This window comes from Daucus carota, chromosome 7 (assembly GCF_001625215.2).
Source record: "Daucus carota subsp. sativus chromosome 7, DH1 v3.0, whole genome shotgun sequence".
In the NCBI taxonomy this organism is placed as follows: domain Eukaryota; kingdom Viridiplantae; phylum Streptophyta; class Magnoliopsida; order Apiales; family Apiaceae; genus Daucus; species Daucus carota.
Window position 1 is genome coordinate 1,313,208 of NC_030387.2, and position 13,311 is coordinate 1,326,518.

General features: G+C 34.9%; 1 protein-coding gene across 6 annotated transcripts; it reads right to left on the bottom strand.

The window, feature by feature from the left end:
* Positions 1 to 19: 19 nt before the first annotated feature.
* On the bottom strand, positions 20 to 6,362 carry LOC108195884 (pentatricopeptide repeat-containing protein At2g26790, mitochondrial-like). Of its 6 annotated transcripts, none has more exons than XM_064081731.1 (8): positions 3,720 to 6,362; positions 2,861 to 3,037; positions 1,999 to 2,133; positions 1,336 to 1,403; positions 1,166 to 1,242; positions 842 to 1,016; positions 294 to 691; positions 20 to 173 (listed from the first exon to the last, which is right to left on the bottom strand). In XM_064081731.1, exon 1 carries the CDS (start codon positions 6,208 to 6,210, stop codon positions 3,760 to 3,762), a length of 2,451 nt encoding a protein of 816 aa, XP_063937801.1. In that variant the 5' UTR covers positions 6,211 to 6,362; the 3' UTR covers positions 20 to 173; positions 294 to 691; positions 842 to 1,016; positions 1,166 to 1,242; positions 1,336 to 1,403; positions 1,999 to 2,133; positions 2,861 to 3,037; positions 3,720 to 3,759. The 6 variants fall into 6 exon arrangements, with proteins under 6 accessions (XP_063937801.1, XP_063937799.1, XP_063937797.1 ...); XM_064081729.1 differs by having other exon boundaries at positions 842 to 1,052; XM_064081727.1 differs by having other exon boundaries at positions 842 to 1,242.
* Positions 6,363 to 13,311: the final 6,949 nt, after the last annotated feature.

The window sequence follows — 13,311 nt, forward strand, 5'->3', positions numbered from 1 at the left end:
AAATTTCCAACTAAAAAACCTGTTTTAGTAGCATATCGAAAGATGCAAGTTCATTTGGAAAATTTTGGTACTCAAGTGCTCCTTCTAAAATAAGTAGTCTGGCGTTTCTAAATTGTGAAATCATGCGCTTGTGTTTTATATTTTTTGTACACACTACTCCTTTAATGAATTTACTGCATATATTGAAACAGATAGCATATTAAGATTAAAACTCTTCAGCGACCACACAAAAAATGAAGATGGGTCTGGAGCACTAACAGATATTAATGAAATAAGGAAGGGTGAGTATATACCTTTCACTAGGAATTCCAGATGATATACATTTAACTTCTATGTAATCAACAGGATCCATACTACCTCCGCTCCTAGTGTCTGGTTTCACAAAGTTTGCAGCTTGTGAGGATATTGCTGTAACTACATCAAGCCAGTTGTCATCACTATTTTATTTATCCACCTTTATACACTCCCCAGACAAGAGCTGTAATACGAGTGCCCAAAAATGCCCCTGCACGAGAGCTTTTAAAGATTCCTTTTAGCCACAATCTCTAACAGGGTCACGAGAGCTTAGAATTTCTTCTAAACTCACAGAACTCCTCGAGTTCATCCTCAGGGTCAGCAATTCCATGACTGAATATGAACTGCTATGATTTGTCAGAATATAGTCATCTATGCCTGTCCCGAGTCAAAACTCCTGAAATATATATATAATTAGGTTTGTCAAAGGGCATCATCAAACTAGTTAGAGCACTGTTTGACAGTGATTTAGTGTGATGAAGACTGGATAATTAAACATGCCACCTTTACAAAGGAAATTGTGTAATCACTTGGAGTATTAGCATACCTATTTAGAACAGTGAACCTCATTATATGAATAATCAACAGTCTAACTTCGTTGGAGGAAACAAAATCATACTCTTGGTACAAACACAATCAGGATGCAATTTCTTGACATGTCACGCGGTCCTTAAATATAGCACTTGCAGGTAACTGATATACAGATGTACACCAAGCTGGCTCTGTAAGATATAAACCAACTCGTCTTCAATGGTAACCTTAGGGACAAATAGATTAGCATTCAGTTCACCTTAGGGACAATTAGATTAGCATTCAGTTACAGTAAATTGGCATCAGATGTCATCAGATTGCGAAGATTTCTGAAACTAACATTTTCCCGGAGACGTGCAAAGTCCAATTATCTGTTGAATTTCTCTATCTTTTATCGAATTGATCTCGAGTTTGCCACTGAAACAATATGATGGATATAGGTCAGACTATTGAAAACTTGAAGCAAATAAAACGAGTGCTTGTTTTATGTACAGGAAGTCAAAATTTTACCACGGAGAAATCAAACAGCGTAACGCAAGAATAACTAGATGGAAACCAAGTCTTGCCCCTAAAATCAACTTAGTGTATGTAGGAAGAGTAAGGTATATATTAATTACAAGATATCACCAATAGTTGATACAATAACAGCAATCTGACTCGCTTACTAACACTATTTCGACACAAAAATGTGCATATAATATACAAACGTAAATCAACCTTGATGGGTGGCACGGACAATAAATTTTAAAGAAATTACAGAAAAAACTTGCAACAAAGCAACTGATACTTTTTAATTACTTCTCCTTCACAAAATTCAAGAAAGATATATACTTCTGCCCAAGCCTTTCAAAAGTTATGACTGGAGCATAGATTTAAGAACATAAAAACTTTTTGTCAATGCAGGTGTACTAAATTTTTTATCTACAGACAGCATATGAGAGCTGTTCCAGTAGATCTAATTGTATGACAAGACATGAGATTAAGATAAACACACACACATATGAATTCAGTGCAGTTATTGCAATCACTCACAACCAAATAAAGCAATGGAGAGGCAAGACAAAAAGGTTCATATGAATCACATCACGGAAAATGTTTGAGAAAGAAAGTGAAAACAAAGGCCTATTCAAACTATCAAACAGAAGTTAACATGTTCAAGAGTACGAAACTCACTTAAAGGAGATCTTTAAAGACTGCTCCCTATCTCCAAAACATGCCTAAGAAAGTCTTATAAACTTGATGTCCAAATACAGCTAGCGCAACATGCCCACCTGTTCTTCCATTGATTACGATCTCAGCAACACCAACCTAATAATTAACAGAGAGTTAGATTACAGAGTGATATCAAAATTAGTCCAGGGAAGCAGTGATAGATGTCTTGATCATTTACTTTATTCCAGAAAAAGGAATTGTCATGTTCAGGAATCAGGATAAGGTAAAGAAGATTAGAATCAACATGACCACGATATGTGTAGTAGTTCAACTGCAATTTTTTACATTTCTTATCATTTTTTGTTTGACATCATAAACCAGAGCAACAAATCAAAGTGCTAAGCAGTAAGCAAGATCATCAGGGCTGATGATGAATTTTACACAATTATAATAAATGTTTAGCGAATTGCATTGATGCTCAAAAACAGCAATACATGTCATGACAACGACTGATGCAGATGAAGCCAGAGTCTAGCTAATCGAGTGAGTATTGCAGACCATTTAGCAGAGAGGAACGAAGGGAATTTGCCCATAACTGATAATTACTTTTTACAACAAACTTCAACCATCTCCAAGTTGGTATTCATCTTTGTATTTATGACAAAATTAACACTATTGCCAACATTGATAGATGTATTTAACATTACAAGCAAATTATTGTACGCAAATTTAAACACTTCTCATTTGTCTTTAATGAAATTAAAGTTCATCCATTCTGACCAAAACACCAAACTTTTGATAAAATCAACTTAGGCAACTCAAAATTTTGTAAAGGAGAAGAAGCTGAGGAGCTAAGCACTAGCTCCTGATAATTACTATTTACCTCTGCTAACAGATTCCAGGTTCGCCATAAAGAAATATTTTGTCCAGGAATAAGGAGCCAAGCCTAAGACTGCAGAACAGTTGAAAGTCTATGGTCATGCCAAACAAAAACTTTCCTCCCAGCCATGCTTCTTGAGTATTCCCGGACGGCATAAATACACTACCATCATTGGCCAACCTTAAAAAACAACATATAATAGTTTATTACTGAAATAGACCAGAAACAAAAAGAAAGACAAATAATCATATTACACTACTTCTATTCATTCCTTTTATCCTTTTTAAGAAAGATGATGCCTAATAAACCCCAGATGGTAGGTTTTCTGCATCTAAGTAAAGAAATAACTCTCTAAATTTATTATCCAACCCAACAACTCAATGACAAATTGTTTACAGAATGACACATGATGCTCCTTAATTACAAGTAAATTAACATCACACAGATGCATGTCCAAAAGCTACTGTCCGAATGCTACAAGAATCATGAATAGAGTTGTTGGCTTGAAGTATTCCACTCACTAGAATAGGGATGACAATTGGATCGTCATTGATAAACGCTAATTTTCCTTCTCTTCGGAACAACCCGGAGGATTCTGCATTTATTGGCCTCTAATTATACTCTACATATTTTTAAAGAAAAAACACGACTACATAGCATATCATAGCATAATAGTAGATTAGTAGGTTGTTCTTCATATACAATCAACGCCTGATTAACCATTACTCAACTTAGCATTAGCTATCAAGAACTGCTGCAAGGATATATAAAACAAAAACTCACTAATTTGCAACAGAACAAGAAGAAAGCCAAATATATTTATGAGAGAATACTCTATGACTTGCAAATATATTCATTGCACCTTGAAAACTAGAGAAGCCTTTGAATTTTGCATATTCACTTTACTTCTTAGCCTTTGAAAGGCCAAATTCAAGCACTGACATGGTACGGGCGTCTGGCTCTATCCCTCTAGCTTCCATTGCATTGATAAGATTTACTGCTCCATCTATATCACCCTGCCGAAAGTAGCCACTTAGCAGAGCCGTGTAAGTCAATACATCTGGCTCCACACCTGTATAAATCATGTCATCTAGTAGGCCAATAGCACCTTCAAAATTGTTCGACTGACAAAAATAACACAGCAAAGCTGTGTAACTTTTAACATCAGGGCTTATTCCTATTTCCTTCATTTCACTCCAAAAGGTTAAAACATCCTCTTTCCTCAACTCATTTTGACCAGATAACTTGTTAGCTCTTCTTATATCTGATTCAATATACCCATGAATCATAACTGTGTAAGTGATAATGTCAGGCCTGATTCCCTTTTTCTTCATATCTTCAAAAAGATCATGGGCCTGATGGATGTAATTACTCCTACAATAACCATTCAACATATGATTGTAGGTAATGACGTCGGGGGTTAACCCAATTTTGATCATTGTATCAAAAATCCTACGTGCTTCCTTCATATATCCGGCACGACAAAGTGATGTTGTTAGTTTGCCGCACATTCTCTTACAAGGGCCATTTTCTGAAGCCAAAATAGTCTTAAATATCATTAAAGCAGAGCCAAATTCACATTCTGTACAAAGGCTACTAAGAAGTCTTAGGCAAGCTTCTCTATTGATTAATAGTCCTTCCTTAGACAACCTCATGAAAAGATCATATGCTCTACTTGTCTCCTTCGCTTCACAGTACCCATTTATCATAGCAGAATAACTATCAAGTCCCTTGTCTTCTAAGCTACCAAAAAGAAGTTCAGCTTCCCTCACTTTCCCTCCTATGCATAAACCCTCAATTATCATATTGTATGTAACATTAGTTGCTTCCAAACCTTCACCTTTCATATAATCCAACAGATTAAGTACCTCATGTGAGAGTCCATTTCTCGACAACCCACCAGCTAACACGTTGAAAGCGATAATATCAGGGTTTAGACCCTTCTCCTTCATTTCCTTGAAAAAATCAAAGGCTTTAAAATACTGACCATGTAGGAGGAAGTGGTTGATCAGAGTCGTGTAGTGGATAACGTCTGGGACAATTCTCTTACTCTTCATCTCCTCAAACAACTCCAACGCTTCTTGCAGCTTCCCCAGTTTCCCAAGAGCATCAATGGCAATATTATAAACAACTCCATCAAAAAAAATTCCCATTTTCCCAAAGTTTGCGAATTGATCCAGCGTTTCAGAAATGAAACCTAACCTACACAAGCATTGCAGAATGTAGCTAACGATAACACAATTAGACTTGATACCCTTTGTACACATTTCAAGATGAAGTGCCAAAGACTTGGTACAATCCCCAGCCTCACAATACCCCTTAATTAAGGCTTTATAACAGTCAGCATCAATCGCAATCCCTAATTCTTCCATATCAACCAAGACATCCTCGGCTTCTATCAGCTTCTTCTCACTGACAAACCCGTGAATTACAACTAAGTATATAGATGCATCAAAAGGAACCTTAGCATTTCTCCACATCTTTAGCATATCATATCCCAAAACTGAACTTCCATGCAAACATAACCCCTCTATATAAGTTTTATGTATTGCAACATCAGGTTCTACGTTGGCTTGATCCATCTCATACAGCAAATAAGTCGCATCTTCCATCTCCCCCTTCAGACAAAACATTTTGATCACTATCCCATACGTGTAGACATTAGGAGTAAATCCTAGCCTCTTTAACTGTAAAAATAGCGCCAAAACCATATCCATCTTACCACACTCAACCAACCGATGCATAAGGTAATTACAAGTCAAAATACTAGGCAGATAACCCCGCCTTTTTGTTCTAAAAATAGTATCAATCGCCTCATCAAACTTCCCAAGTTTAACATATACCTTAACCAACACATCAACCACTTGAATCAACAAATCCTGCTTCTCACCCTCAAACTCCTCCGATAACTCATCAAATAACTCCAAAACCTCAAAACCTAAAGCTTTGCTATCCGACAAGTCAACAAGCTCCAATAAAACAGTTTTCAACATTCTAACCATACCCTTATGACACAAAATCTTAAGAATAGCCAAGAAAGTACAATAACTATGTCGAAATCCATGTTCTTTAACTTTATAAAAATAAGACACAGCAAGTCTGGGACTTTCACTCAAACTTTCCAAATGTGAAGCAACTTTCGAAGAATCCAAATCATGGAAATCATCAACTAAAGCCAAACTTTTCTGGGTATATACAATTTTTTCATCAGCATTTAAGCGGGTCTCGTCAGAATTCGATTCAGACAAGTCAGAACTCAAATGGGCTACAGCAGAAACGTAGTTAAATCGCATAAATGGATGAAATTTGTTAAACTTTCTACAAGAAACCAACCAACCAGCAAAAACCCACATGAATAAAGCTTACTTAACATGACAGAGTTGATAAAATCATTGATGCTATAGCATACCTCTGAGACTAGTTTGAGGTTTTTGAGTGCTTCGGAGGCCTCTCTGGGTTTACATTCATGACCCGAGTTGTGTATTCCAGTGGTTTACTTTTGGGCCGGATTGCTGGTATCAAATTAAAGATTAGATTTCAAATTTCTATTAATATATATATAAATTTTATAAAAAATATATGTGTTTATATCTGATTTTTGTGGACAAAAAGTTAAAAACAGTTAAAATGAAATAGAGAAAATATTAACTAGAAAATATACATTTTTTCAATGAGTTATATATCAAGGGGGCACTCGTTCTGTCAAAAAACTCACTTAATATCACCTAGACCACCCATTTAAATCTATTTTTAAACCACTAAATTGATTATATATGTCATTCCGTTGATGACGTCATGATAATTGGCGGAGAACGTCAAGTTTTTAAACTTTCCGTTTCGAACTTGAGGGGTCGAATTTATCCATGTTGTGCTAGGACATCGGGTTTGACTTTTCCTCATCTCGAAAAATATTATGACAATATTCATCGAGTATTTATAAGATATAAAGTCTAAACTATCAAAAAGATTAATTGCATAACTTTCGTATTATAAATTATATTAGTAACTTTTGTGTGAATGAAGTTTTTTATCACGAACTGTTTCTGAAATTTACGTGATTTTGCTCACGTGAAATTTGGTCTTATAAATATGTTTATAATTTGCTGTGAAAACATGATTTGGTGTGTGCTTTCAGCCGAGTGATTTTCAATTTTCATGAAAGATATGGCTGTCTTTTGCCTACTACTACGCCGCTATAAGAAAGAAATGGTCTGGCCACTTCTCATATCACATGGACCAATGTAGCAAATGGATCAATGTTGCAGATGCTCTAAGCTATGTTCCAATATGTACACTTGTGCAAATGACAGACCTCTTTATTTGATATGTAATGGTGCTTGCTTTACAATTGCGACTACAGCTCTATTGATTTGCCAGTCATCTATATACGGGTATTTCATATTTCATGGTGTAGTATTGTGGTGTTGTGGCATCTTAAGCATTCTGTTTTGTTTTTGTTTTTGTTATTATAATATGATTATATTTTGAGCCACTTGAGCACCATTTTATTTGCTGCTTGTGCTGAATAAGTATGACATACATGTGTTTATACATTTGACTGAGTGATTCTTTATTCTGCATATATGTTAGTAGTATAGGTAATTTATTTTGGGGTTGAATAGTCTGCAAAAATAATTTATGAGAGGATACTTTATAATAGTGTAAAACTACGTCCTGAGCTCTCTATCCGGGCACAGGGAGTATGTTTTATTAACATAAAACATGCATCAATTCTACTTAAACTTGTTCACTCTTAAATTAACAGTCAATGTATAGGCATAGGCTTTTCTTGTACATATTGGTATGTCTTCACATTTTGAAAATTTGAGTGTATACAAGTTTTAAATATGATTTCTACTTGCTTTTATTTTAGTAGGAGTAATGCTCTCGGTGCTAATCTGATTACACCGGCCATGGGGTCGCCTTTTCCTATGTACCTGGCTAAAATGGTAGGTGTTGTTGAATCTTGGAATTAAAAACTAATTAACTAATCTGTTCTTGCATGTACTTGGCTTAAGTTGTTATTAAGTAGTTTAAGTATTTTACTTTAGTTTAGAACCCATATGCACCATGCATTTTTATTGCATTTCACATTCCTCCGCCAATTACATGAGTACGAGTAAGTAGATCATTATATCGTATAGTGGCTTTGTTTGTAACTTATACAAGAAGTGCATAGATACTTCCTGTTTGCAAAGTTTGAGTCAATCCTAATCAAGGCGTTTCTGTGTTTAATATCTGACTTTGAAATAGCTACTGGTTATCTAGGAGCACATATCTGATGAGACAAGGAAAGTGTAAAACACAATCACCAATGATTTATGTTTTTGCTGGACTGTCCTGTGACAGAGAGGGAAAAATCGATAATTATTTTCTTATATTTGTTGGAAAGCTATACAAGAAGCAATTAGCACCGCAAATAAAACTGGCAAAAGTTGTATGATGAAGGTTGCACTACATTGTTTTTCTAATTCAATGAACCAATTTAGCATTTATAGGTTTTAATAATCATTTCCCATCCCCATCCATCCCCCCCTCCCCCCGGCGGACTGTGCGGCAGTGTAATATTTTTACATATGTGCAGTATGTTTGCGGGGCATAAATTAAACCAAGTTGCGTTCATATAAAAGAACTTAGAACTATTTGGAGAATTCTTTACCTAGAAATTTTCAAGAAAAATAACAAACTGTTGGCACTTGTTTTTAAAAGAGTTGCTTATAATTTCGCATCTAACAGTTGACTGGTGACATATACAATGAGGTGGAAAGTCATAATCGTATGCTGGACCGAACAGTATGGCTCTTACTTGCAGGATATTACTTGGTGCCAAAATTATTTCGTTATGTGATTTTGAAGCTCTGCTGTTTATATACCAGGGAAGTGAAATGGATGCACAAGGGGAATTATGTCAGGTACAATGGATAGGTTCAACATGGTATGTAAAATAGAGTTCAAATTTTTATCTTATGATATTTGTTTTTTTCATTTCTGCCTTGGCCGTATTTATCCTATGACTTCTGCGTAAGTGTTTGAGAAGAAATCAAGTCGAAAAACATGTGGACTCGTGGCTTGTTTTGTGGTTCTTTCTTTGTATTATACTATTCTTTCAGGTACACTGTTTCTTTTTTTCCCCGCTTGTTCTGTGGTTTTCTGTGGTTATTGTAGGTATATCCCCGTTGTTTTGTTAAATGGCATGTTGTGTATTTTGTTATTTGTTCCTGTATACTCTGTACCATTCGCAGTTCAAAATCAGGATCTCTCTCTTTAACGAATTAATTTAACTCATTCTAATATATATTGTGTTTAAATTATAAAATCTATGGGTTTAATATTAACTACTAATAGAAATTCTATGAATAATATTTATGAAAGGTTCATATTTAGACTTTTAGTCTTCCAGCGAGAATACTTTATTTGAAAGTTGAAACTATTCTGATTTTTATATATTTTATAACCATAGCAATGCTGAGTTTGATATATGAATGTCCATTCATAGCAGCCTTAACCAAAATAAAATTAAATTCTACGCCTTTTAGTGCTCCACCATTTACTTGAGCATCACTATTGCAACACAGAAGAAATCTTATCGTTAATATGAGATGGATTACGTCGCCCGGATCTCTTATTAGATGTCCCTTGCCAGCCACACTTGGAAAACTGTAAGGAGATCTTAATCAAGAAAGAGGGAGAAATAGTTGGGAACACAAAACGAGAAAGGCCACCAAGTCGAAGTCATTACCCTATATAATTTTTTTTTTTATCTATTTTATTTAGTTTATCATATATTGAGAAGTGAATTAAACAAATAAACTATATTCTCTGCTACTTTAAAAAAAAAAGAAGCAACTTTGCTTGCTGTTTTCCAATGTAGATGTATCTTATGCTAATTTTTCCAGACCTGCGTCAATTTCAGGATCCTCATTTACATTACATATGGCTCGAATGCATATACAGCCTACCTGCTGCATTCGATTTAGTGTAGCTGGAGCTAGTAACTATACAATTAAATGGTTCACATGTAATTACATATATTCATTTTAGGAATGCTGGCGAAGTTCTTCAGCATATTACACAGGTTTCTTGGAAGTTTGAAACATGCAATCCTAGTGATTATGGTATATTGTTTAAATATCGAGAATTGGTGAAAGCTTGGAAATGATTATCCATCAAATATGAATTATGTAAGCAATGGAGTAATAGTTTTCTACAGTTACTGTGAGAATCTATCTGTATACCGGGGTTTACAGGTTTTGTTTGATCACATGCAATGCTCAGTTACTCTACTTGTAACCTTTGCATTTTATGTTGCGGTAAAAATATTGAAAAATGTAGAGGTGCCAAATATATATCCCAATATTTTTCCAAAATATGATGTGTCAAGTTTTTATTGGTTACTCCTTTACGATTATTGGTGAAGTTACTCCCTTACTGATATGTTGGATCCCTTATGCACATCAATTATACTAATTAGAACATGACATATGTTTTTGGGAGTTATTTTAGTACCCCTTGTAAAAAGAATTAGTGGCAGAAGAATAATAATAACTATTTATCGATTCATTGGGACTTAAACAAAGAAATATGTTTACTTTATAATAAAATATGACAAAAAATTAAAAAATGTAAATTGATTATTCTAATTGAGTCTTGGATTTCCATAAATTCTGTAATCCTACAATTGTTAATGTATGAACAACCTGATGTTTGGCTCATACTTCTGGGAAACAGATTATCTCAGGTATATTATATGCATGTTTCCTGTTCTGATAATTACGTCACAATGCCTTCAAGAAAAGACTTCATCATTAATTCTTACACTCTTTGTCTCTCTTCCAAGTAGTGGTCAATCGGCCTTCAATCTTCATGATTTTCATGATCCATAAAGAACATATAAGAAGTTAATATCAGTTCCCAGACCCAACTTGTCACAACTAGTAGGTGGCACGCGCTAGGTCCCATTTAGTGTATCCTAAAACCATAGGAGTAAAAGACATCTCAATTTTTTATACTAAATGTAAAATCACCTATATAGTTGGATTCTGGTAATAGTCAGGTTTCAATTTTGCTAGAATAAAAGATCTTATATGTCTTCAATATTTCAGGTGGTAGATGCACTTGATCTTGCTCAAGCAAAAATGACAAAGGTTCACCAAAATTTGTCGTGGGCAGTTGTATATAATGTTGTCGCAGTTCTCATTGCAGCTGGTGTACTTCCTCATTCTGATTTTGCAATGACTCCTTCCCTTTCAGGTGAGTTGCACATAATTGTAGCTATCATCTCTAATATCTACTTCTATATATTAAAAGAGGACTAGGGGCAAAAAGAGTAAGAAAAATGCCCTAAAAATGACATATATAACCTCGATTTACACACAATCTCTACAATACCCTCTGCTCTTCGTTTTCTTCGTGATCTCTAATAATTTCTCCATGTATATATTGTCCGCCAGCTCTTTGATTTGTTCAACTATTCTCTCCTGATTTGTGTTTTGTGTTGGGTTGCCTCTTCTCGCTTGGGTTTTTCACTTGGTTTGGGTTGCATGGAAAACAGATTCAGTTTTTGTGTGTATATCAACTGGGTTTACGTGGCACATCTTCTTCACAATGGATGGTTCGTCGAAGAAACGTGGCAGGCTGAAGCTGTGCCTGACGAAAGAGGTTGCAGAGGAGCGCGGGGCGGTGAGGCGATTGCAGAATGCTGCTCGTAGGGACCCATGTATTGTTTCTCTTGTATGTCCATGGGATGTCTGAATCAGGCGATCATTGTTCGCTATTAATATTGTTATTGAGACCTAAGTGCAGGTTCTCCTTTATGGCGGACAAGTGATTTCATGGAAGAATGAACAAGGAGACGAGCTACTTTTAAGATCAGCAAGGTGAGAATATTTCATAAAACTTACAAAGTTGCTTTTAGGGTCAATACATATTAGTTAGTGCTATGATAAGATGCTGCTCATATTTGAGCTTAAAGAGCTTATCACATCTTATTGTGTGCAGTCTGAGAATAAAATATAACAAATATTTTACTTCATATGAAAGTTAGCATCAAAAGTTACTTAACTTCGCCATTGAGAGTGCATTCTACATCTTTATTCCATGGGATGCAGCATCTGTAAGCAACGACCACAAAAGTATATATCACTATTCACTAACACTATTTTTTGGACTACAAATACTTTCAACAGAAATTTGAATCAACATTGATTTAGCAATTATTATGTTGCCCCTACGACGTGTATTTTCATGGTACTGTATCTGTACTTTTCTTAATTTGTAATTAATAAATTTCAGAGAGAAGTGCTATTGGAAAAGCAAGCAGAAGATCATTAGCGGCCAACTTCATGAGGCCAACTGATTTTAGATGGATTGGGTATGTGTTATTAACGGGGCAAAAAACTTATCTTTCTTGTAGTTAATATGTCATCAATTTATATAGCATTTATTTTATACAAAATCTGCATTCGATTGTGTATTGTTTTTTTCTCTTTGATTTGGCTTGTAATAAGCTCATTTATATCTTAAAATGCTATTTTAAATATTTTATTATGAAGAGATTACATGTATTTTATCTATTTTCAAGTCTGAGACTTGAGAGAGAAATAATATATGGTTTCAATTTCACACTCCTCGGTTAAAGTGTCTATTATGTAAAAAATAAAATTCCTCTGTCTTTGTCTTTACATGTAGTTAAAAATGTTACCAGCACCTTTTTCCTCTCTTCTGATTTGTCAAGAGAAGTGGATAACAATCATTTGACCACTTAAAAGTAAACTTTCTTGCAATTATTCAATATGTTGCTTCCTTTATCCTTTTAATTTAACATTTTGATTTTTAACGCACATCTTTATATTTTACCTACTAAAGATGGTGGCTATATATTCACTTAATGCCTTCATATCCTGATATGGTGGGAGGTGGCTCGTCTCATGGGTAGAGGTGGCCATTCGGGCGGGCCGGGGCGGTTTGGGCCGGTTCAACCGCGGGTCGAACTGTCAGCGATGAAACCGTAACCGGCGCGTCAAGACTGGCGGTCCGGTCCGTGCCGGGCCGGGCTGATGGAAATGAAAACCGAAACCGTGTTATACGGTTTACACGGTTTAGACGGGTTGGCGGTTCGTGCCGGTTTAAGCGGTTCCGCGGTTCATGTTCTGCGGTTCAGCGTGGCTCTTCAATTATTGTCTGGCTCACTTAACATGCATGTGTTGCTTTTTTGTTTTTTTTTTGTTTTATAATAACATTTGTAAATTTTAATAATTCTTAAAATTTAAAATTTTGATAATAAAGTTTTATATGATATTAATTTGGGAAATTATTTTTGTTAAGTATTAATATGAAATTAATTATCAATAAACTATAAACTAATAAATAATTACCTAAATTTAAAAACTTAACCTAAATAAAATTAACTAAATTATTTTTCTAAACGAAAATTACTTGAGTATGAAAACTTAACC